Source organism: Heptranchias perlo, chromosome 13, assembly GCF_035084215.1.
Source record: "Heptranchias perlo isolate sHepPer1 chromosome 13, sHepPer1.hap1, whole genome shotgun sequence".
Lineage (NCBI taxonomy): Eukaryota > Metazoa > Chordata > Chondrichthyes > Hexanchiformes > Hexanchidae > Heptranchias > Heptranchias perlo.
The window spans coordinates 61,612,065-61,638,892 of record NC_090337.1 but is presented as its reverse complement, the minus strand read 5'-3'; the positions used below and the strand labels follow the sequence as shown (position 1 = coordinate 61,638,892).

Here is a 26,828-nt window from a genome sequence, read left to right as displayed (position 1 = left end):
CTCTCCGTTACTTCATCAAAGAACTCAATCAAGTCAGACAAACGCGATTTGCCTTTAATAAATCTGGGCGGGCTTTCATTGATCAAAAGTGATTCTGGCCATTTTTGGTCGGCACAGACAGCAACAAGTTCACACTGCAATGAGTTAGTTAGAGTGTCCTGTGTTTAGTGGCACATGAGGCAGCCCATTTCATCCACTGCTGTCTGTCCAGAGCAGGTTATTTGACTGATCGGAGTATCATCTTGCCTCAGATCCAGCAGATTGTGTTTCTCCACAGTTGTTTATATTTGTAAGTCTGTAACAGACTCGTCTTGATTCTGGGTTGTTTCCGTAACAAAAGGCATCTTTATGTGACAGGCTGACTCACAACCCCCTACTTTGATCAGCAAGGGAGTCAAGGATATGGGGAAAAGGCGGGAAAGTGAAGTTGAGGTAAAAATCAGATCAGCCATGATCTCATTGAATGGCGGAGCAGGCTCAAGGGGCCGAATGGCCTACTCCTGCTCCTATCTCTTATGGTCTTATGGTCTTATAGGAGGACTGATGGACTGGCCTTTAGTCCGGCTCCTACCTTTCGACCTGTCTGGTTTGGCTCGCCCTATCAGGAATTATACTCCCACCAGCATAGCTCTCAGTGTCTTAGGTGCAGTTAAGCCTTCCCACCACATCAAGCGGCAGCCCCAGGGAAGGTGCTCCAGTGAAATACCTGGATCCGCCCCTCCTCCTCCACACACTTGGGCAGGCACCCCAGTAATGCTGTAAGCGGTGCAGAATCCATCTCCTCCCATTCACATATGCCCCTGACCCTGGGACGGAGTCAGGACCACAACAGACAAGTGGCCGGAGGTCCCATCTGGAGCGGAGCCCTGGGAATTTCAGGCCCACAGTGTCTAGGCTCACACTTGAAGAATAGTTTACTGGGGGAGGCAGTGTCGATGGATAGGGAGCTGGAATGAGGAGGGGTCAACGATTTAAGATAAGGAGAGAGACAAAGAGGCGAGGACATTGTAATAAATTGGGTTTCGGTGTTGTGTTCCCCTTACAGGACTTTGATAACCTGCCAGCAGACATCATGAAGGAAGTATACCACAGCAATGAAACTTGTGATAGTGTCCACGTTCTACCTCAGGCAGAGCCATTACTCAGTGTATTTCAGGAACTGACAGGAGAGGAAAAGACAAACCACATCACAGATAACGACAGTTGGACAATCAACTCCATGATATCAGAGAATGTTTCCAAATCCCAGTGTCCAATACAGATTCCATATTGCAGAGGATACCAATCCCAACAGAACTCGGAACTTTCTAAAATAACTAACGACAGAGCAGTTACAACTCAGACGCTTATCGAGTCTAATATAAGATGATGAGCAAACCTTTGGCCCACAGGGATGTACTGTGGAGTTGGGTGGAAATACAGACTGCCACAGATTTCTATTCTTGACCTACAAAGATTTCCATAGGGTGTGCTATACTGACGTGTTCGGTGGGCTTTATCAACACAATCTCCATTCACTTTCCACAGCCCGAAAGAGCTCAGGGAGTTTTCCCTTAAAGTGTTTGCCGTCTCTGGACTGGGTACCGGATGATGCTCATTGACCGCAGTGACTTTGTTGCAGTACAAACATCTTTGCCCTGTTGACCCTCCCAAAATGTTATTGGGAACCTTAGAGCTTTGAAGAAAGAGACTGGAAGAAATGGATTTGATATTGCAGTAATTCACTGAGCACTGAGTGCTCTCCTCTACCTCACTTAAGTAGCTCGTTCTTCATACGGTAGCCTAATGAGCAACTGTTGGTAAGCTGTTCAATTATGGCATAACAGCTGAGTCTGACTTTGCCCAGTTGGTCATTGAATAGCAATTAGGAGCTGATACACCCCCCCCAGCTTCCCACCCCTCCCAGTACAGGTGTACTGAGGCCAACGTGGTGCCTTTATACAATACTCAGCACAGACCGGAGGTCAAACCTGGCATACACTGGTCTGCATGGCTCGGTAGCACACCGCATGATGCTTTCAACCACTATCCCCATTGGGGAACATGTCTGCAACTTTCCAATTAGCATTCATAGGAACAGGAGGAGGCCATTCAGCCCCTCAAGCCTGTTCTGCCATTCAATTAGATTATGGCTGATCTGCATCTCAACTCCATTTACCCAGCTTGGTTCTGTAACCCTTAATACCCTTACCCAACAAAAATCTATCAATCTTAGTTTTGAACATTTCAATTGACCCCCAGCCTCAACAGCTTTTTGGGGGACTACCATTCGTATGAAAAAGTGCTTCCTGACATCACCCCTGAACGGCCTAGCTCTAATTTTAAGATTATGTCCCCTTGTTCTGGACTCCCCAGCAGAGGAAATAGTTTTTCTCCATCTACTCTATCAAATCCTTTGATCATCTTAAACACCTCAATTAGATCACGCCTTAATCTTCTGTACTCAAGAGAATACAAGCCTAGTCTATGTAACCTGTCCTTGTAATTTAACCCTTTTAGCCCCAGTCCTAGTAGATGAGGCAGCAGGAGCACATACTCAGAAAATCAGCCCTCTACTGTACAAAGAAGACACCACACAGGTCCTGGTACAATAGGAGAACCAGTGAGTGGACCTGATTCCATGACACCCAAACAACAAAAATGTAAATATATTCTGTGCGTCACGTGATTCAAGAATTGTTTAAAAGTCGCATCATTCCAGAACTTGTCCGGCCTTCTGTTTATAAGACAGTGAAATCATTTTAGTTGTTAAATTTTTGGCTGGGTCATGGGTTCAAATCCAGCCCAGCCTGAGGGGTTGAAAGTCTCCTCAGGTGGATGGAAGGCTCCCATGTTCAAAGAGTTTGGGCAGTCTCAATCCAGTTCTAAATGTGCACTATTCCTAATTCAGTACTAAGTGGCAATAAAAGACCACAGGACAGCTGGTGTGAGAAACAGAAAAATGTAACAGACATCAACGGCTCGTCACCTCTTGTGCCTGTACAGTCGCCTCCGGCCTACCCTAAGGCTCTATTCTTGGCACCTCCCTATTCCTTGACAAAATGCTGGCCTGCGGAAACACAATCCACAACTTCCATGTACCTGCTAATGATATCCAGATCAACCTCCACTACCACCCTCCAGACCATGATTCGAGTTATGTTGTCAGATTATTTGAGTGACACCAAGTTATTCATGAGCCAGTACTTCCTCCAGCTTAACACAGGCATTACCGAGTCCTTTTGGACCCCAACAGAAACTGTACATCCCAGGCCCATCCCTTTCCATCCTTCTCCCTGTGTACTTGCGCAGGCTGAACCTGAAGATGCCTAACCTCAATGTTCTGATTGACCCTGAGCTGAACTTAAAACCCAATATCCCATCGACCATCAAAACTAACTGTGTGTCCACCTCTATTACCTCAACCACCTCCATCCCTGCCTTACCCCCACCACCGTTGTGATTCTCATCCATGCCTTTGTCACCTCCAGGCCTCACTTCTCTAAGACTTTGTCCTCATAACCCACCCCTTCGACCACATCTTCAAATGCCTCCCCTAATCCTTCTGATGTCCACTTGCCCTGTTATGAAGTGCCTTGGGACATTTCTTTTGTTCTGGGATGTGGGCAATGCTGAAGAAACAGTATTTATTACCCATTCCTAGCTGCTCTTAGGGCATTAAGAGTCAACCACTTATTGAGGGATTGGAGTTACATGTAGGTGAGACTATGTATGAATAGTAGGTTCCTTTCCCTGAGGGCTGTGGTGAACCACTTGGATTTTGGCAACAATCCTGCAGCTTTCATGGTCATCCTTTCTGGTACCAGCTCACAAATGACCAGATATCAACTTTACAATGACACAGTCCGATTTGAACTCACAACCTTCAGGTTACTAGTTCTGCACCATAACCACTACACTAACATAACTTACTTTGCTTTGTTAAAGTTGTTATGAGTGCAAGTAGTAGTGGTATAGTTGTGTGCTGGTGCACTGGGATGTGACTTTCCGAGGTTAGGGTGGAGGCACAGACTGAAGCACCCCCTTACTCTGCATCTAACCTGATATGGGGCTGGTGATGCTGACAGTGGGGAGGTGATTTTAGGAGGCAATTGCGGGTGCGTTGGGGGCGGGGTGCTTCTGAAAATCGCGGAAGTCCCGTTCGGGTTCAGAAGTCGACTCCAACCCGCCGGCAATTAAAGCCGGCGGGATGACAGTTAAAGAGCCAAATGTATCTCATTGAGGTACTTAAGGCACTTTACCTGTGACAGATTAAATACTTAGAAAGACTTTTAACTTACCTGGGCGGCTTGCCCACCAAGGGCCAGATCAGGCAAAAAGAAACTAAATAAATTAAATAAAAAACCATGGAAGAAAGTGAAAACACTAAATGAACCTACCTTTGAAACCTGCTCCAATGTCCGATGTCTCCAGCTCCAATGTCCCCCACTTCACCCCCTGATCTTCCCCCGATCTCCTCCTATTCCCCCTGATCTTCCCCCGATATCCTCCCGATCTTCCCCCGATATCCTCCCGATCTTCCCCCGATATCCTCCCGATCTTCCCCCGATATCCTCCCGATCTTCCCCCGATATCCTCCCGATCTTCCCCCGATATCCTCCCGATCTTCTCCCGATGTCCTCCCGATATTCCTCTCTTCCCCCCGGTATTCCCTTCTCCCCCCAATCTTCCCCTCTCCCCCTCTCCCGGTCTTCCGTTCCAGCGCAGGATGACGTCTCGCTCTCTCTCTTTCTCGCCGCCCCTCCTCGTGTTGCAGCTCCTGGTGGCAGCCAGCTGTCAATCAGGCTAGCTGCCGGGCGCGAAACTCGGAGAGGACATTAATCACCATCAATCAACGTGCGATCGCATCAAAAACAGTCAGTTTTGTTCATGCGGGTTTGCCATGCGCCCAATCGCCCCCCCCCCACTGCCAACCCGCCACCATTGTAAAATGGAGTCCTGGGTGTCTACAATGGACCATTTCCTCGCACCTTTATGAGCACAAAATTCCCACTGTTCTTTTAAAAAATAAATTGACTTTACTGATAAGAAGAAAGAAAGAACTTGCATTTATATATCTTTCACATCTACAGTACCTGCCAAAGCTCTTCACATTCAATGGATTATTTTATGAAGTGCAGTCACTATCGGTGTGTAATGCTGTACTGTATCCCTTCCCAGCTGTTACCTCAGTCTCACCTTTACATTACCTTCTAGCCTGGGACTTTTGATCCCATGACCAAGTTCCATCACCTACTCGTTAATATCTAAATATAAGTGTTGGCCAACTCTCCCTTGATCTCCCGAGGGCCATGACTGTTGCTAGGATATAGTTCCACAAGGACCAGAAGTCCAATGGCGGCTCGCTCGAGTGACCCTTCTTCATGTGGGACCCTGGACAGATTATGTCCACAGGCAAAGAACCCACTGCCTACCTCACTATGTCAGGAACCCCCCACCCCCCCACCAACCTCTACACTGATCACTGCCTCAGGGTTCCTGCTGCGAGCACTTTATTTATTATTATTATTATTATTATGCCCTCTTTCTCCTACAATCCAATGTAAAGGTAACAGTGTAAGGGTGGGATTTCCTGTTCTTGTTTGATCCTATCCCTATCTCATTCCCTCAGAGATTCTGCAGGTAGGTGTCACAACCAGAAATCTCTTGATGTTGGCACATTCTTCTAGTTTAGAATAAAATTTAAATACTAATTCTGAATGAGACTTCAACTTTTTATATGACTAATATCACGGCATAAAGCAAACTGAAGTTGAGAAATTAAACCTTAAAAGATATAATTAACTCTGGAATTTTTAATAAAATTGGTTTACACTCGATCCTAACCCTAACCCTAACCCTAATGCAACCCTAACCCTAACCCTAACCCTTCCTGGGTATATTTCTACATTATACATTCACGTTTTGTGAATATTTGTATTTTCTATCAACCCCTTCTCTTGAAGATCCTGATTCATGTTGAAGTACAATGATCCTCCAAGTATTCTGCCAAAGTGGCCACTGTTAATGGCAGCAGGCTATTCAACCATAAAAGACATATCCTATCCCGCACCAAGTCCCACTCACCCTTCACCCCTCTGTTGCCCATATCCTATCCCGCACCAAGTCCCACTCACCCATCACCCCTCTGTTGCCCATATCCTATCCCACACCAAGTCCCACTCATCCATCACCCCTGTCCTTGATGACCTACATTGGCTTCTGGTTCCCCCAATGCCTCAAATTCAAAATTCTCATCCTCGTATTTAAATCCTTTAATGGTATCACTCTTCTCTCTAGCCCTACAACCCCACCCTCCCTAAACTCTCCGTTCCTCTGCCTCACTCCCTTCATCCAACCATTGGTGGGTCTACCTTCACCTGTCTAGGCCCCATGTTCTGGGATTCCCACCCTAAAATTGTCTGCTTCTCCACTTCTCTCTCCTCCTTTAAGACACTCTTTAAAACACACCTCTTTGACCAAGCTTTTGGTCACCCCTCCTTCTTTGGCTTGGCATCCAATCCTTTTCTGATTATGCCTCTCTGAAGCGCCTTGGAACGTTACTCTATGTTAAAGGCACCATATAAATGCAAGTTGCTGTATGTTATTTAAAATGGTATCTGCTCTCATCTTTCCATCCAAAAGTACTATGTCAAGAGTGACTGTGGATTTTTAAATAATAATTGTGTGCACATCTGGTATCCTGTATCCTGCTATGTTTTTAATAGGATTCTCCCATTAATATGAAAGCCTGTGATTCTGAATATTTTTGATCTATCACTTTATTAAAATTTCTATTTTCCAAAATAAAGGTTTGAATAAAATAAAAAAAAGTTACATATTTCACGATAACATGATTTAATTTATCCATTGAATTGTCTTTTCGGTCTTTCAATGCCTTCATTCATTTTTTTTACTTGAAGCCTTCAGCCTATCTCAAAAGTCTGGGCTTCAATTGGATATTTTCACCCCACAAGAGTGAAGAGAGAACTTTCAATCACATTTCTGTGTTGTGAGTATGTGCAGTATTTCCCAGCATGTAATCTGTGCATCAACAGGGGTGTGAGGGTAGAGGGATCGGCCCTCTCTTCCTGTGAGCATTTGAAAGTCTCTTCACTTCCAGACGATTTTGAAAGAAACTGGAGAACAAATTCTCAAATTTTATAATGCAGGTAAGTGGTGATTTTAGATAAATATATTATAATTTTGCTTTTTTAAAAATTGCGAACTACTCACAGAAAAAACAGAAGCCATATGTTAACAGATGCAGCTGTTACCATGTGAGAGATAGCAGTGAGAATGATAACAATTGTGGCATTTTGTTGCCTGGAGTTTGTTTATAGAGAATGGATTTTTTTGAGTCAATCATCACCTTTGATTGTATATATTCAGCATTTTATGGAATAATTTTTGTTTGTTTATGGAAATTTATGTTTATTAAAGACTCTGCCTTGCCATCATCACACGTGGCCTTTCTACTCTCACAGTCTTGATCACAGACAAGGCCAACCACCTACATTCCCCTACCCACCTCCAACACCACTTCCTTCTGTTAAATGTTTCCTTCAGTTTAGCATTGGGAAATCTGAAGGCAATGCCTCCCATCCCTGCCACAAACTCCATTCCCTTGCCACCAATTCTATCTCCCTACCTGGCCACTGTCTCAGGTTGAACCAGACAGTTCGCATCCTTGGCATTCTATCTGACCTCAAGCTGATTTTCCAACTCCGTATCCTCCTTAGCACCAAGACTGCTTATTTCCACCTCCGTAATATCGCCTGTCTCTACCCCTGCCTCAGCCTATCTGCTGCTGAAACCCTCATCCCTGCCTTTGTCACCCGCAGACGTGACTATTCCAATGCTCTCCTGGCCAAGCGCTCATCCTCCACCCAACATAAACTTCAGCTCATTCAAAATTCTGCTGCCCACATCCTATCCTGCACTAAGTCCCACACACCCATCACCCATATGCTCACTGACTAAACTGGCTTCCAGTCCCCCAATACCTTAAATTATAAAATTCTCAACCTTGTGTTTAAATCACTCCATGGCTTTGATCTCCCCAGCTCTGTAATCTTCTCTAACACTGCAACCTTTTGAAAACTTTACATTCCTCCAACTCTGGCCCATTTAAGACCCTCCTTAAAACCCACGTCTTTGGTCAATCTTGTGGTTACTCTTCCTAATATCTCTTTCTTTAGCTCAACGTTGATTTTATCTGATTATGCTTCTGTGAAGCGGCTTGGGATGTTTTTCTATGTCAAAGGCGCGAGTTGTTGTTGTTGACTGTATAAATCAGCAAGGTAATAGTGCAATCCTGGTCCACACTGGGAGTGCACATCCGGAAATTTTGCACTTCCAGTCCATGATTTTTAGTTCTTTAATTTTAACCAGCAGAAAATTTATCCTTAAATGCAAGAACGTAAATCTAGGAACTGGCTGGCGACGGGGAACGTGTGGCGGGGGTATTTAACACTCAGGAACTCGTGGAGGAGGGGACCTGAAGATTCAAAAACACCAAACGACGGCTTATGTCTCATTCTTCTGGAGACCCCCCTCTCAAAAAAGCTGTAACATCGTACTCTCCCCAGTACTACCAGATTCTAGCAATCCCTAATGTGCCACATCTCCCTTCTGAGTCCTGCTGGACCTCAATATCTCACTCCTCAGACCACGGTGCAACACTGAATAAAGTGTAATTAACACCTACTTGGCAGAGTTCTCCAAGATGAAATCAGACACAGAGATGCATTAACGAACACCACTATATTTAATAACATTATGAAAACAAAATTAAAACCATCACACAGTTAAGCATTGAGGATTATGTAAAGTAATTGGATGTTTACTACCTAATCAAGAGTCTAAATTATCATAGGCATAACAGTAATTTAAGTGCATCATGCTACCTCAGCATTAGTTGGGTTTTGCTTAATAGCAGTATAACAGAATTATGTTCAAAGATCAGCATTACAGAATGGCTTAACAAGTTTACAGTCCGTACTTAATGTACTTAATGTATTTAATGTATTACTGGTACATAGGAATAAAAGCGGGCCATTCAGCCACTCGACTCTGTTCTGCCATTCAATTGATCATGGCTGGTCTGTACATCTGTATCTCAACTCCATTGAACCGACTTTGACCCATATCCCTTGATAACCTTACTTAATAAAAATCTGTCGATCTCAGCCGGGAAAATTTCAATTGACCCAGCTGGCCCAATATCAAGACTATCTTTCTCCATCATGAGCATAAGACATATAATCTTTATTGTGGGTTTTCTGGTATGCTAATGGGCAGTCCTACCTTGCTCAGGGATGCTCAGGCTGCATCTCTGGGAACACCCAGCAAGTCTTTGATTGTCTTCTCATCCCTGCTTAACTAACCTTGGCCCATTTGTTATTTCTATGTATTATTAGCCTTTGTGCTCAAAGATTTAAGCTCTTAACTAACAATTGGGCTGCAGTTTGGGAGTTTTACTTGACCTACCAATTTTCATTCTTGACTACTTCTTGGTTCTTGGAGACTTGCTTTCAAAGGTCTTTTGAACTTCATCTAACCTTCTACCCTTTCCGATATCTTCTTGAAACCTTCTGCAATGTCCTGATTTGGAGAGGCAAAGTATGACTGTATGCACTTCGGTTTATCGCCAAGGAAGTCCCACTTATGGGACAGGTCCATGAGTTACCAACCAAGATGATCAATTCTATCATTTGAACCCTTTTCAAAGGTATCATTCAACTGGGCAGGCACATGTCAGAATCTATAATTGCTACATTTTAAGTATTTTAATGTAGAATAGGACTCCAATTAGGTGTTAGACCAATACGTCGGGTAACCAACCAGGGAACAGGCCATTTTGGATCTGGTGATGGGTAACGAAACAGGATTAATTAATGATCTCAAAGTAAAGGATCCCTTGGGAAGCAGTGATCATAACATGATAGAATTTCACATCCAGTTTGAGAGCGAGGATCTTGGGTCTGAAACTACTGTATTAAACTTAAATGAGGGCAATTATAAAGGAATGAGTGCGGAATTGGCTAAAGTGGACTGGGTAAACAGATTAGATAGTATGATGGTGGATAAGCAGTGGCAAACATTTAAAAAGATATTTTATGACTCGCAACAAAAATATATCCCTGTGAGGAGGAAAGACTCCACAAAAAGGGTGAATTAACCATGGCTAACTAAGGAAGTAAAGGATGGTATCAGGTTAAAAGAAAAAGCATACAACATGGCAAAGATTACTGGTAAGCCTGAAGATTGGAAAACTTTGAAAACCAGCAAAGGATGACTAAAAGAATAATAGAGGGAGAAAATAAATTATGAGAGTAAACTAGCAAGAAATATAAAAACTGACAGTAAAAGCTTCTACAAGTATATAAAAAGTAAACATCGGTCCCTTTGAGGATGAGACTGGGGAAATAATAATGGAAAACAAGGAAATGGCAGAGGAATTGAACAGATATTTTGTATCTGTCTTCACAGTAGAAGACACTAATAATATACCAATAATAGCAGAAAATCAAGGGGCAAAGGGGAGGGAGGAACTAAAAACAATCACTATCACTAGAGAAAAAGTACTAGGTAAACTAATGGGTCTAAAGGCTGACAAGTCCCCTGGAACTGAGGGCTTGCATCCGAGGGTCTTAAAGGAAGTGGCTAAAGAGATAGTGAATGCATTGATTGTAATCTTCCAGAATTCACTAGATTCTGGAAAGGCCCCAGCGGATTGGAAAACCGCAAACGTAACACCCCTATTGAAGAAGGGCGTGAGACAGAAACCATGTAACTATAGACCAGTTAGCCTACCATCTGTCATTGGGAAAATGCTAGAATCCATTATTAAGGAAGTAGTAGTAGGACATTTGGAGACTCATAATACAATCAAGGAGAGTCAACATGGTTTTATGAAGTGGAAATCATGTCTGACAAATTTATTAAAGTTCTTTGAGGAAGTAACTGGCATGGTGGATAAAGGGGAACCAATGGATGCAGTATATTTGGATTTCCAAAACGCATTCGATAAGGTGCCACATAAAAGATTGCTGCACAAGATAAGAGCTCATGGTGTTGAGAGTAATATACTGGCATGGATAGAGGATTGGCTAACTAACAGAAAACAAAGTCAGGATAAAAGAGTCGTTTTCAAAATGGCAATTTGTAACTAGTGGGGTGCCGCAGGGCTCAGTGCTGGGGCCTCAACTATTTACAATATATATCAATGACTTGGATGAAGGAGCAGAGTGTCTTGTGGCCAAATTTGCTGATGATACAAAGATAGGTGGAAAAGCAAGTTGCGATGAGGACACAAAGTGTCTGCAAAGGGATATTGACAGGTTAAGCAAATGGGCAAAAATTTGGCAGATGGAATATAATGTGGGAAAATGTGAAGTCATCCACTTTGGGAGGACAAATGAAAAAGCAAAATATTATTTGAACAGAGAAATACTACAAAATGCTGTGGTACAGAGGGATCTGGGTGTCCTCGTACATGAAACACAAAAAGTCAACATACAGGTGCAGCAGGTATTCCGGAAGGCAAACGGAATATTGGCCTTTATTTCTAGGGGGATAGAGTATAAAAGCAGGGAAGTCATGCTACAACTGTACAGGGTGCTGGTGAGACCACACCGGGAGTACTGCATACAGTTCTGGTGCCCTTATTGAAGGAAGGACATACTTGCATTGGAGGCAGTTCAGACAAGGTTCACTCGGTTGATTCCGGGTATGGAAGTGTTGTCTTATGAGGAAAGATTGAACAGGTTGGGTCTATACTCATTGGAGTTTAGAAGAATGAGAGGAGATCTTATTGAAACATACAAGATTGTGAGGGGATTCGACAGGGTAGATGCTGAGAGGATGTTACCACTCATGGGGGAATCTAAAACTAGGGGGCATAGTCTCAGAATAAGGGGTCTCCCATTTAAGACAGAAATGAGGAGGAATTTCTTCTCCCAGAGGGTCATGAATCTTTGGAATTCTTTAGCCCAAAAAGCTGAGGAGGCTGAGTCATTGAATACATTCAAGGCTGAGTTAGACAAATTTTTGATCAGCAAGGGAGTCAAAGGATATGGGGAAAAGGCGGGAAAGTGGAGTTGAGGTAAAAATCAGATCAGCCATGATCTCATTGAATGGCAGAGCAGTCTCGAGGGGCCGAATGGCCTACTCCTGCTCCTATCTCTTATGGTCTTATGGTTACGCTCCTTTCCTCTGTTTGGCACTTAAATAACATTAAGTGAGGCATTTTAATGATAACATGGTTTTTCAAGTTCTTCTAAAGTCATGAACTTTATCGGTTTGAGGACTGTAATACATTGGTTTACAGCTTTGCTCAGGCTTTGTTGAACTGGCACCTGGATCTTAATTGGAACTACCTAAATACAGTTGAATGTATGTGTGTCTTGTGTCTCAGATTTTACAGAATGCAAGATTTTACCCTTTTAGTTTTCCCAGAATGCCTGCAGTATGTCCAGAAAGAGTAGCTTTCCTCTAATTTTGTCCAGAATGTCCCTGGTTTTCTACAATGCCCCCCTCTTGTATAAGACTCAGTCTTGGTCAGATCCTCATGTGGGATGTTATTAGGATCTATGCTTGAAATGATCATCTCCACATCGATGACACAGACAATACATAAATGTAAACATAGTAAATACAGAGTAAATAAAACGTAGCTGATTACATAAAAGATCAAATACAGAATCCCCATAAGTTCACACTGAGCAATAACATATAAAGCCTGATTCTCTGCGTGTTGTTGGTGAACACGTGGCTCTTTCAGAGAGCACCTCTCTGGGAAATTGCCATCCTGCAGCCACTAATTTTCCGTCCATTTAAATTACTGGATGGAATATCGGACAGTGCATGACCAGTGCTGCCTGCGAGTGACACTTTGTGCTGGGAGTGTCCGATCGGGGAATCAGTCTTACAAAATGAATAAATCAAGCCGCATCAGAATTGCTATCAGAGGAAGAATGTTAGTATAAAATTCACATGCTTTGCAAAAGTATCAGTTAAGAAGTTACAGAATAAATCAATGAGTTCGTAGCTGTGGAACATGGCCCATCATCTCCAATTTGCTAACATATTCATTCCAAATTATACGAAGAATAATAAAAGTAAACATGAGGCAGTTCAAATTCTTTCTTCTCGTTGGAGAGTTGTCCTTCTACCTAATTCCATTCTTCCAGCGGGGCTACAGCAAAAATCTTCCCTCTTGAATGTCCTGTCACTTGTCTCATCTATTTACCAGAGGCTTCCTTCAAGATGTGGCCCACTACTTGCATGGCTTCTAGTTAATTAGGGAATTTAATCCGCAATTGAATCATTGAATTTGTTACTTACTGTGGCCTTGTATTAAAAATCTCAGCAATTTATTGAAAAACAATATTTGTTTCAAGCGGCTAATTCAGCGAACATACCTGAGGTGCTTTGAATTGCAAATGCACCATTTCTATTTGTGGCAGATTGTTACTGAAGGTCAGTCTTAAAATGTATACATACATCACGTTGAACTCTTACAGTGGGCAGGGAAAGAAGACCATCAGTCCATCTGTCTGGGCTGGATTGGAAAGTAAATAGGGGAGGCAGGAAATATGATTAATGGGCAAGTGGTAGACTGGTACAGCACCATGTTTTATGGATAGTGAAATGGGGATGGCATCTCATGAGATGGGTTCACCTGCCCAAAGGACAGTGGTTCAACATCGCTGGCAGCAAAAACAATTGGGTGGGGGGGTGTGGATTAACTGTACTGTTGCTGGCAGTGCCATCCCCATCCCCCGTGGTGCAGGTTGGATGTAGGTGTCCGTGCAGCAGATGGCAGTGATCTCTAGCTGACCCTCTGCTAATTGTGGATCTGAGAAGACAGTTCCAGATAGTCATTGCCAATGGATCTGTAGAGACTCCTGCTATGATTGGTAGAGTAAGGGCATGTGCAGACAGTCGGGCTCGTGTGCTTCACAATCTTCTTGACCTTTATCTTCCTTCATCTTTACAACAACCATGGAATATTTTGATTGGCTTGTTTCAAAAGCAACCTCAACCTTCACTAATAAATAGTTTGACTTTGCTGACAAAGGGGGACCCTTCACTTAGATGCCTTACTAGTCCCTGAGCTCACATTAAAAGTTCATATTGTAACAGCTCCTTTATCATATTCCCTTTTTCCCCTCCAGCTCTTCCCGTTCTACTAAAGTCTTGTGAAGGCTTCAGTTACAGTCAGCTTTTGGGTGAATTAATGCACAATATTTGTTAGTAAAGGTTTCACATAAACATTAAGAAGAAAAAATCTTCTTTGGAATTTGAGATGAAATTTTCTCACCATGAAGAATTCCAACAAAAATTAACAACAGAAGCCTGTGCTAAAAATGTACTGCAAAACTAAAAGGGCAAAGAAGTGACCAGGGGTTATTTTGAGTTTGGGCGATGGTGTAAAGCAGGAGATATTCGATCAGCCACCCGTGATGCATCTTTCCCAATTTCCATTGACTTCAATGGAACTGATAATGGGGAGAGATGTATAATGGGCGACTGATTCAATATAGCCTGTTTTACACTTTCGCCCAAAGTCCAAATTACTCCCACTGACTCTACCGTTCCTGGAGCTTCACATGAGGCTCACTCCACATGGGAGAAATGGGCACCCAGCCCAATCTGGCCTAAGCAGATGGCAAGCAACAGGACTTCATTGTAATGCATTATATTTCAGTGAAGCTATGGCTCTGTATTGTTGAGACCACCTTAGGCTGATGCACCTGCAGGAAAATAGAGTTTTGCAAGGAGGCAGCACAGACCTAGCTGTATGGCTGCTGGCCAGATGTTCTGGTTCCACAGCACCTGCTCTGTTGCTGTGCAGCTAGCCTTAGGGACTGTTCCGATGGAACCAGAATGACCTGCCCTTGTTTCAGGTACCAGCCAGTATTCTAGCAGACTAGAAAAGGGATATCCAATCAGTAAAAGTTTAAATTTATATTTACTGTTAATGGCAGTGCTTGGAAACATCAGGATCAATCGTTGATTGAAAAACTTAAATTAAAGCAATATTAAGGTCAGCTGTTCAATATTGGAGTGAGTTCAGCTCATTGATAATCAGGAGCAAGGTGGGGGAGGGATGATTGATGAAGATTTTAGCTTGGGATTGTGGAACTGTGCAATGAAGGGAGGGACTACTCGACTAAGATCCTAATTGGACTGAGTCCTGAGGTGAAAATATTGTTGTGAGATATTAGTGATACTCCATTGCCAACATGGTCAGCACTGTACCACTAGCAATCTCCAGCACTGGATAAAGAAGCTCAGTGAATGTTTGGTGGAAAGTGTGCAAGAGGGTTAGACTGTTGCCTGACACACTGTAAAATATTATTCCACAATCAAAATCCACAAACACTCCCACTGTGGTGGGGCACTCTCCAGTTAGTTTAGTTTTACTACGATTATGCAAGGCTGTAAATGAGAACATCCCTGTTTGAACACACCAGGATTTATCATTCTGTCCCAGTGAACATTCATTACCCCGTCCTTTCCGGTTGATGCTCCTGTAACAGATTCCGACCTTCCATCCCACGTTTACTCTGGGCTTCACCTCCCAATAGGAGCAGCCGTAGCTCACTCCTGCAGAGCAGAGGACCTGTCCCTTGCTGTCAAATCTGTCTGGACTGTCTGGGTATGGCTGTGTCTGGATCCAGAGTCAGTGTCTGTCCATCTGTGAATGAAAGAGACATCAAATTAAATCACTGTCACTGAATCCTGTCAGAGTGACCGAGGGTTTTAAATACAGTGGGAGACAGCAGAGTAAATCACTGTCACTCACTCCTGGCAAGGTGACCGAGGGTTTTAAATATGGCAGCTGCCTTTCCATGTTACAGCAATCTGTTTCCAAGTGTTTTAACATGAATATGTACAGCTGCCATGTTGAACCCTGTGTGTACAGTGTATTGTGCTGAAAGATGAGGTGCTGTTCCTTCAGCTGTGTTGAGCTTCATTGGAGCAAAGACAAAAACAGAGACATCAGAGTAGGAGCAGGGCACGGAATTAAAGTGACGAGTGACAGGGAGCTCAGGGCTGCACAGATGGACAGAACAGAGGCTGCTCAGCAAAGCGATCACCTAATCTGTGTTGGTCTCCCTGATGTAGAGGAGACCACACTGTGAGCAGTGGATACAGTTTACTAGGTTGGAGCAAATACATGTAAATTGCTGTCACACCTGGAAGGAGTATTTGGGGGCCTGGACAGTGGTGTGCGAGGAGGTCAATGAACAGGTGTTGCATCTCCTGCTTTTCTATGGGAAGCTGCCAGGGGAAGGAGAGCAGGTTGTAGGGGTGATGGAGGAGTGAAGCAGGATGTTGCGGAGGGAATGGTCTCTTCGGAATGCAAGAAGGGAGGGGAGGGAAAGGTGTGTTTGACGGTGAGATCATGTTGGAGGTGGTGGAAATGGCGAAAAATTTAACATAAATGAATTTTGGTGGGATCAGCGCTATGGGTTCTGGGTAGACGCATCCTGGCACTTAATCGGGGATGCGCCTGTCACACATTGGAATTTTTTGACCATTTTTCCACAGGAAGTATTTGGAAAAAAGCATTATTTTTAAAAGGTGGGGATTTGATGCAAAGTGTATTCACAGAAGTTTAGGAAAAATGCACTTGGTGGAAGGTAGTCATTTGCTCATAGGCTATTCATGGGGGTTACTTACAGAGTCTGATCATCTCTCCTCGGTCCCTCTGCACTTTCTCCTGCTCCACAGGATACTTTAACAGCTCGGCAATTTTTGGTTTATCTAAAGGTTTAAGCAAATTGTTCATTCTAGAGGAATAATATAGATTGCAGGGATCACAGAAAGCTTAGATATGACATGTAGATTTAACCTTGGGATCTGGGTCTGGGTCTGGTCCCACAGTAACTTCAGTGTAACTCTGATATTTGATCCATGAGTTTATTTTTAGAGGTACAGTACGGTAACTTTTTGAATCAGTGTGCACAGATTTACAGGTGTGCTCAGCTGTGCTCCAGTTCGTGCAGAGAGGTCTGGAATGTACAATAGTGATGGAGGATAAACCCAGAAATCAGATTAAAACAAGCGTCTATCTCTGGAACTGAGCCAGTGCTGCATTCTGTGGGAATTTTATAAAAATGGAGAAGGTGACATAGACTTTATGGCCCCGTTGACTGGGGCACATCTCCAGCGAAGGGAGACTTTTGGCCGCCATGGAATTGCTCCCGACTCTGGGCCGAAGCTCCAGCCTTGAGGTTATTTGAATACAGGTGGTCCCCACTGTCTCCAGCAGGGGGTCCCATTGAACTGAGGGGTGGGATTTTTTTGCTGAGGCAGGTGGCCTATCGCAGCATAAGGCAGCTGTCGGTGAAATGGAAATTCATTTTAAAAAAAACTTTACACCTACCTCCTGGAGCCAGTGCACAGCTGTGGTCCGAGAGGGAATACACAGAGCCTCGGTGGGAAATACACTTAGGGACTCCTTCGTTGACCTTTGAACTATGGTGCCTGGACCTAAAAGGTGCCTCTAGCATCCAGTGCTCCAATGATGTGAATTCTGGGAAATATGTGGGAGGGTATATGTCTCTCAATTGCCTTTAATTACAATAAGCCCACCATTATATATGTCCACCACCAAGCCCGGGCACTGTTCAATGGAGGGGTGGCACAAAGAAACAGCAATGTAGTGGAGCGTATCCCCTCCCACCTACCCCTGTTCTACTGGAACATTGAGCAGCTGTTGGGTGGAAAGTCTTCGCCCAGTTGTCCAGTGTTTGACAAACTTTTCACATACTGTCAACTGAATGATATGAAGCTGGTTTTCACTTACCCGGCTGTAATTGACTGAAATCTCTGTAATAAAACAAACGAGAAAACTGGGGTCAGATAGAATACGCAGAATGTGCACCAGAGAATGAGATTTAGTAGTGTTATAGAAAAACCATTATAGAGGACACATCATGCATGCCCAAGTTAATTGGATATTTTTTTGAGGGAATCATAGAGTTGTATATGGAAATTTTCAGAAGGCTTTTGATTTTTAAAAATTTGGAGATTGGGAATCTCAGCTGCCCCAGGGATGCCCAAGGCTTGCTCGATGCAATTTTCAGGTGGGCCTGTAAATGGGCGAGCAGCACACCCTCCTGTTTCCGGCGGGAAGCGGATTAGATAAGAGAACCAGGATCCTACGCCAGTTGTAGGAACCTTCCCAACCATTTGTTCCAGGTGGTGAGCAGCCTAACAAGCGGTCCTTTAAAGGGACTGTCGGAGGCCGCTCTAGAACAGGCCCACAAATTTTTGTTGTCTCCTCGTTCCACAAAACTACTGCTGGCCGATGCTTGCCAATGACGCTCAAAGCAGCCCATTGCCGGTCGAAGCAGCCCATTGCCGGTAGAAGCAGTCTATTACCTGTATAAACGGGACACCCTCATTCATTGAAAGATCACTTAGATCAGTCAAAGATTTCTTAAACCCGTTCACTTTATTCCGCAGCTTGAGAATTCTGGCAACAATCACTGCTGTCACACGGCTCTGCTCTCTGTTCAGCTGTTTTAAAGCTTTATTCTCTTCATCTTCAATCTGCTGCCTGCGAGCTTTGTACTTCTCCTCAATGCTTCTTTTTGTTTTCTTCATCATCTCCTTCAGAAGGAAAGTTTTAGTAATATATACAGTACAGATCCTGTCAGTCTACACACACCACACTATCTTCATTAGATATATCCCATCACTGCGGTTGTGTCATTAAATGGAGAGAAAGCACAGCCAATGGAGGATTCAAAGAATGGATCGTCTGCGGTGAGACCGACAGGGTTAGACACTGTCCTGTCACCTCGAGAACTTTCCAATCCAGCCCAGACTGATGGGCTGATGGTCTTCTTTCCCTGCCCACTGTAAGAGTTCAACATGAAATATAATTTGGGGCAGCTTCAGCCCAAGTTCTCATGGGCGTGAGCCTACCGCATCAAACTACATTTCATTCAGTAAAGTATTTTGTAGCCCCTCTTTGACTAAGGTTTTGGTCTTCCCTCCTAATATTTCCTCCTTTGACTCGGTGTCCATTTTTTCCTTACACCTGTGTAAAGTGGCTTGGGACATTTCTCTATGTTAAGGACACTATATAAATGCAAGTTGTTGTAGTTGTTGAATTTGGAGAGCTGCTGCCCCGTTCCTACCTGAAAACAGGGACAAAAATCATCAAAGCTGAGGATGAGCAGAAAATAGAAAATATTCTGAAAATACTTCAACTATTCACAAGGGAAGAACATGAGCAACATGCCCTCTCCAGACAAAGATATCCCAAATAAAATCAGTGACTTGGTTATAAATGAGATGGACTAAATGGACTCAATACAAATGAATCCCCAGGGGCAGGTGGTATTTATCCCAGAATTGTGAAAGAGACTAGAGAGGAGATCTGTGAGGCTCTGACAACCATTATGAAAGACTCATTACACCCTGAAGAAGTAACAGTAGATTGGAAACAGGCTAATGTGGTGCCCATATTCAAATAGGATGACAAAACAGACACAGGAAACTATGGGCCCATTAGTCTTGCTTCCATAAGAACATCAGAACATAAGAAATAGCAGCAGGAATAGGCCATACGGCCCCTCGAGCCTGCTCCGCCAGTCAATCAGATTATGGCTGATCTTTGACCTCAACTCCACTTTCCCGCCCAATCCCCATATCCCTTCATTCCCCTAGAGTCCAAAAATCTATCCATCTCAGCCTTGAATATATTAAATGACTCAGCATCCACAGCCCTCTGGGGCAGAGAATTCCAAAGATTCACAACCCTCTGCATGAAGAAATTCCTCCTCATCTCAGTCTTAAATGGCCGACCCCTTATCCTGCGATTATGCCCTCTAGTTCTAGACTCTCTAGCCAGGGGAAACAATCTCTCAGCATCTACCCTGTCAAGCCCCCTCAGAATCGTATATGTTTCAATGAGATCACCTCTCATTCTTCTAAACTCCAGAGAGAATAGGCCCATTATACTCAACCTCTCCTCACGGACAACCCTCTCATCCCAGGAATTAATCCAGTGAACCTTTGTTGTACCGCCTCCAAGGCAAGTGTATTGTTCCTTAGAAAAGGAGACCAAAACTGTACGCAGTACTCCAGGTACAACTTTAGTAAGACTTCCTTAGTCTTGTACTCCAACCCCCTTGCAATAAAGGCCAACATGCCATTTTCTTTCCTAATTGCCTGCTGTAACTGCATACTAACTTTTTGTGTTTCTTGTATGAGGACACCCAAATCTATCTGAACACCAACATTTGAAAGTTTCTCACCATTTAAAAAATATTCTGTTTTTCTATTCTTCCTACCAAAGTGAATAACCTCACATTTCCCCACATTATACTCCATCTGCCATCTTCTTGCCCACTCACTTATTCCGTCTATATCCCTTTGCAGACTTTGTGTCCTCCTCACAGCTTACTTTCCCACCTAGCTTTGTATTGTCAGCAAACTTGGCTACATTACACTCGGTCCCTTCATCTAAGTCATTAATATAGATTGTAAATAGCTGAGGCCCAAGCACCAATCCTTGCAGCACTCCACTTGTTACAGCTTGCCAACCTGAGAATGATCCGTTTATCCCAACTCTCTGTTTTCTGTCCTTTGACCAATCCTCTATCCATGCTAATATATTACCCCAACCCTATGAGCCCTTACCTTGTGTAACAACCTTTTATGTGGCACGCCTTTTGAAAATCCAAATATACGACATCCACTGGTTCCCCTTTATCTACCCTGCCAGTTACAGCCTCAAAAAACTCTAATAAATTTGTCAAACACGATTTCCCTTTCATAAAATCGTGTTGACTCTGCCTAATTATATTATGATTTTCTAAGTGCCCTGTTACCACTTCCTTACTAATGGATTCCAACATTTTCCCGACGACCGATGTCAGGTTAACTGGCCTGTAGTTCCTTGTTTTCTCTCTCCCTCTCTTCTTGAACAGTGGGGTATCATTTGGTACCTTCCAATCCACTGGGACTGTTCCAGAATCTAGGGAATTTTGAAGATCATAACCAATGCATCCGCTATTTCTGCAGCCACTTCTTTTAGAACCCAAAGATGTAGGCCATCAGGTCCAGGGGATTTGTTGGCTTTTTGTCCCATTAGATTGTCCAGTACTTTTTCTCTATTGATATTAATTGATTTAAGTTCCTCACTCTCATTAGCCCCTTCGTTCCCCACTATTTTTGGTATGCTTTTTGTGCCTTCTACTGTGAAGACAGATACAAAATATTTGTTTAACGCATCTGCCATTTCCTGATTCCCCATTATAATTTCTCGTGTCTCAGCCTCTAAGGGACCAAAGTTTACTTTTGCTACTCTCTCCCTTTTTACTTCCATTCCGTGTAAAATATTATCAGGAGTAAACTTGAAGATCATTGGTACAATAACCTATTCTGGGAACTAGCTTTAATATGGGTAGAATGGGGGAGGTGTGATTATGCCCAGAGGGGTATCGCAGGGATGGGTGAATGTTATAGGGGTCTTTGACTGCATGGGTGAGATAGAAGCGAGGTCATCGAGGGAATAGCCAGCATTAGCTGCCTATGGACAATAAGTGCACAGGACGGGAGGGGTGGGGTGGGGGGAGGGAGCTGGCATAATTGGATCTGGAGGACAAGAGGTCATATAAGGGTAAGCAGCTTAATAACAGTCTATGGAGCTTTTGTGGAGGTGCTTTATCCAGGCTGCGGAAGTAGTTGCAGTCAGAGGGCTGGTGCCAGCTTCTGGTCAATGGATGTGAAGCAGTACTGGCACCTGCTGCAGCCCTTTAAAGCATCCAGCTGATATAAAGCTCCAGAGATGTCTCTATGTCATCACTCTTTCTGGGTGCTGCATGCCCATTCTTATCTCATTTCCTATTCTTTCACTGATCTATCACAGAAATGGAGGTGGGGGGGGGATGGGGAAGGTGAGGTAAGGAGGAAGAAATTAACAATACATTAGTAGACTACAATGATTATGATATGGAAAATGATCCAGCCCCCACATGCCCCTGCCTCCTTCAGACTGATTTCACCCCTGTGTCACTCACCTCTCTATCCCACACAACAGCTCAGAGACTTTCAGCCAGAGAATGAAGAGAGTGGGAATGAGAATTTTGCACTGGGTGATTCAAAGAGCCCAAGGGAGCTGGAGGAGTGGGGATTGGATGAGGACTTAGCTGTTCTCCAAAGGAGGCTGTGTAAATGGTTTCCCTCTGGTCTGGACCCTTAGAGGCCAACTCAAAGAGCACATGGGAGGCAGCGGCATGCTGCCCAGGTGGTTGCGCTAGAGTTGCAAGCTTAACCAGGTCCTGCTCGGGATTCAGCTGTCTTGAGAAGTGGGTCACCTAAGTCCCAAGAGGCTCTTGTTCCAAACTAGTAGGCAACCACCTCTTGTGACACAAAGGGGATAGATTTTAACTCCTAAGAATGGGTTGGTTGGGGGTAGGTGGGAGCTTAAAATAATAGCTTTTTGGAGCGGTGCCACATCCCAGCTCCAACTCGCCCACTTCCGGCTTTAACTCAGGCAGGTTTGTCTGCGTGTGGATCGCAGACTACAGGAAGTCCCACCCTCAATTAAAGCCAGCGGGCTGATACTTAAAAGGTCAATGTGTCTCATTGGTATCTTAAGTACTTGAGGTACTTAATATTTTGGGTATAGGAATGATAAAATGAATTTAACCTTAACTGTTCAGGCTTCCAAATCACGTCAGGTGAAAGCAGGCAGGAAGGGCCGGATCTCTGAGGTGAGTGCCTTTATTGCACTGCTTGTGGGTCCGGAGGAACAGGAGTGCTTCATAGGCCCAACAAGCTCACCTGGCCGACAGGGCCCCCTCGATCATCCGAACCCTTCCCCACAATGGGGAACCCCCGCCCCCCCAATGGACCCCCTCCCCCCCGATCTCCGTTGTTGGCTGGACCCCCCGATGTCGTTGCTGGCTGACTCTCCGCACCGATCCCTGCTGCTGGCTGACCCCACTTGATGGCAGACCCCCCCTCCCCCGATGCTGGGACACCCCCCCACCAATCTCCATTGCTAGCTGACTCACCCCCCTCCTGATGTCATCCACGTCCCCCCCTCCAATTTTTCCCAAGCACGATGATCTCTCTCTCTATAACAAATGTGATTTGTTGGCAGAATGCATGTGTTTTCACCACGTAGGTCCGAGGAATCTCAACACCATAACTTTATTAACCTAATTAGTCCAAAGTCGACATAAACTACAGGACAGTACCATGTGTACAGATAGAGCTTAAAGCCAGGCAACCAACTCGTACCAGACCATCAGGAAAACAAGTCATACTTCATAAACACGGCAGGTCCCACAAACAGCAATAAGATAATGACCAGATAATCTGTTTTAATGATGTTGCTTGAGGGATAAATATTGGCCAGGACACCAGGGAGAACTCCCCTAATCTTCTTCAAAATAGTGCCATGGGATCTTTTACTTCCACCTGAGAGGGCAGATTGGGCCTCGGTTTATTGTATCATCCGAAAGACGGTACTGCCGACAGTGCAATGCTCCCTCAGTACTGCACTGGAATGTCAGCCTAGATTATGTGCTCAAGTCTCTGGAGTGGTTCTGGGAGGCAATACTGCATCATGACAAAAACGTCATGACATCTCCCTGCAAATTTGGCATTGGCATAGAAAATTAATTGTAGCTGGTCAGTGACCATTTGAACACAGAGGAAGTGGAATCCTTTTGTATTCAGGAAATCCAATTGATTCACAGTAAGGGTCCACATTGCAATGTGGATGTTAGTTATGTAAAGAATTCAGTAATTTTACAGAAGCTTATTTCATGCTGCAGATTTCAAACTCACCAAAGTATTTTCTTTTTCTTTCTGAAGATTTTCCAGAGTTCCTTGCACAGTGATGGTGTTAATCCTCAGCTTCTCTCTGTGATTTTCCAAATTATTCTAATGGGGAGCAGCAGAGATAGAGTCATTCCGAGTTGCTGCACTTTATATATTGAATTAAACTCAGATACATTTTCACGAATGCACACATACCTTCAGCTCCTTCACTGCTTCATTGATGCTGATTAAGTTGTGGCCCTTGTGGTGTCCTACTAAAGCACAGAGACTGCAGACGCAGACCTCATCGTCCTTACAGTAAACCTTCAGAAGCTCTTGGTGCTCTGTGCATTTTTCACCAGCCACATTGACAATGGGATCCACGAGAGGGCAGCTTTTAAATGCCATGTTTACTTGATGTGGTTTGAGGTGCATGGAGCACATCGATATTTTACATTTCAGGCAGGTTTTAACAGCAGGACGCTGCTTCTTGGTGCAGTAGCTGCAGGGAACCACATCCTGGGACAAGGATCGAGTGAAAGGAAATGAATCTGGAAGTGAAAGTATTTACGCAGCAAAGTGTAACAGGGTGGGTCACCAACAAATCAAGATTCAGGCGCATTCACTTAACCACAGACGAGTGAATGTGTCAGACTAGTAATGCTAATAAATAGCAGGTTAAATGCTGATCGAGCCTCGCTAAAGGCTCAAAAATAGTCTTGAATGAAGATAAAGTGGATTGAAAGCAGTGGATTGTGAACTTGTCCTAATTTAAGCTGGAGGTGGAATTATGATTTTGTTCACTTTTATTGCAATATGATAAAAGTGCAGAATGGAGCAGTGACAGGTTTAGTAATTAACTGAATGGGGATGCGAATGGAAGGCATGAGATTTGTTATCGAGGGTTTGGGGAATATAACACCCTTCAAAATTGTGATCTTCGACATCCGATTCTGTGCGTTTTTTGCTATTTTGGAGCGGACTGTAATTCCAATCCTGGCAATTCCACAAATGCTGCATCGGGATTAATGAAACAAAGCCTGTTAATGGCATCAACACCAGGAAACATCCTCCTATCTCAAAAAGGTGTTCGCAAGCAGTCTTGAAGAAATTAACCTACATATAATCATACAAGAGATATGTACCAATGAATCCAAGTAATGGTCCATGTGGTCTCCTGGGCTATTTTCGATCGCCTAGAAGGATCGGAGAGGAATTTTCCAGATTTTCTCCGCCGAGGTGATGCATTTTGGTAGGACAGAATGAGGAGAGGCAATATAAAGTGAATGGTACAATTTTAAAGCAGTTCCAGGAACAGAGAGACCTGGGGGTTCACGTAAACAAATCTTTGAAGGTCGCAGGACAAGTTGAGAAGGCTGCTTAAAAAGCATATGTGATCCTTGGCTTTATCAACAGAGGCATAGGGGTCGATATTAACACCCCATGAGGTGTGGGAGAGGGTCGGGGGGGGTTAAAAATTGAAAATTGTGAAATGCGACCCCAACCCATCGGATACTCACCCGTTGCCATTTTCACGACGGTGTGTAGCGTGCCTTTGTCCCATCATGGAGAGGCGGGACACTTCATTATAATATTTAAATCAGTCATCCACAGTGCTACATGGCTCGGGAAACCCGACAGTCAACTGGAGCGGCCGGCTCAAGAAGGTGAGTGCTTTTTAGAGGACTCCTTGTAAGCCAGGAGGAGCAGGAATGCTTCCCCCGACCCCTCAAGCAAAACAATCTGCCAATCACGGTCTCTCCTCGCAGCGACGATCGGCCAACCCCTTCTCCCCACCCCTCCCATCCAACCCCTAATCTTTCCTTCCCTCCCTCTCGATTGCCTTGATCCGACCCTCCTCACCAAGACCCAATCTCGAGCCGCCTGCCCTGCAATCGGCGGATCTGTCCCTCCATCCGTCCCGATTGCCGGGCTCTGACCCCTCCCCTCATCCCCCCCACAACACCAAGCCCCAATCTTTCCTGATTTCAGGGACCGTCACCAACAGTCACCGGCTGTGGCCTTCCTGCCTGGCAGCCGACCAGCCTGTCAATCTGGCCGCCAGCCGGGCGGGAAATGGAATAAAAAAATGATAATGAGGTCCTGCCATTAAATTCAGCAGGACATCCGCGTCCCCGGCTTCCCCCTCGCAATCACGGTCCCCGGCACCTTCCCCGTGAGTATCGGGGCTGTTGATTACAAAAGTAAGCAAGTTATACTAAACATAGAAAATAGGAGCTGGGATAGGCCATTCAGCCCTTTGAGCTGCTCCACCATTTAATATGACCATGGCTGATCCTCTATCTCAATGCCATATTCCCGCTCTCTCCCCATACCCCTTGATGCCTTTTGTGTCTAGAAATCTATCTATCTCATAAATATATTCAGCGACTTGGCCTCCACAGCCTTCTGTGGTAGAGAATTCCACAGGTTCACCACCCTCTGAGTGAAGAAATTTCTCCTCATCTCAGTCCTAAATGTCCTACCCCGTATCCTGAGACTGTGACCCCTCGTTCAGGACCCCCCAGCCAGGGGAAACATCCTCCCTGCATCCAGTCTGCCTGGCCCTGTCAGAATTATATACGTTTCAATGAGATCCCCTCTCATTCTTGTAGGGGGTGGTGGTGTGTGTCAGCTTCACCTCTGACTTCTGAGCGGTCCGAATCGCTCCCACTCCCTGGGTTCCAGACCTTGGACTTATTTGGGGGTTGTGACAAAGTGCAGCAGACAACTGGTTTTGGTGCAAGAAACTTTGATCTTTATTCAAGAGAGGAAATACAACACAACAATCTTAACACTCTAATAAAATGAGGAACACTTCGGTACACACGAGGGAAATTACAGTAGAAAGATACCTCACCCCTCCCAATCCCACTATACTAGCTAAGTTGGGCTCTAAAGGACCAGAGATAATGCTCACCAAACGAATCCTTGACAGTTGAGCTGGTTCGCGATTTCGGAGTTCACTGTATGTGTTGGTTGATGTCTGCCGTACCCCGGACGTGGTAGAGGACTTCAACTGAGTAGCTGGTCAGTTT

The 26,828-nt window shown here is 44.3% G+C and overlaps 1 protein-coding gene and 1 pseudogene across 1 annotated transcript in view; one reads left to right on the top strand and one right to left on the bottom strand.

The window, feature by feature from the left end:
* Nucleotides 1-6,785, top strand: part of crfb16 (cytokine receptor family member B16) — a 48,179-nt gene extending 41,394 nt beyond the window's left edge. The window contains 1 exon segment of the mRNA XM_067995582.1: nucleotides 1,046-6,785. Within this exon segment, the coding sequence (XP_067851683.1) occupies nucleotides 1,046-1,369 (324 nt within the window). The 3' untranslated portion in view covers nucleotides 1,370-6,785.
* Nucleotides 6,786-14,975: 8,190 nt separating this feature from the next.
* LOC137331164 (E3 ubiquitin/ISG15 ligase TRIM25-like) lies at nucleotides 14,976-25,320 on the bottom strand (annotated as a pseudogene).
* Nucleotides 25,321-26,828: the final 1,508 nt, after the last annotated feature.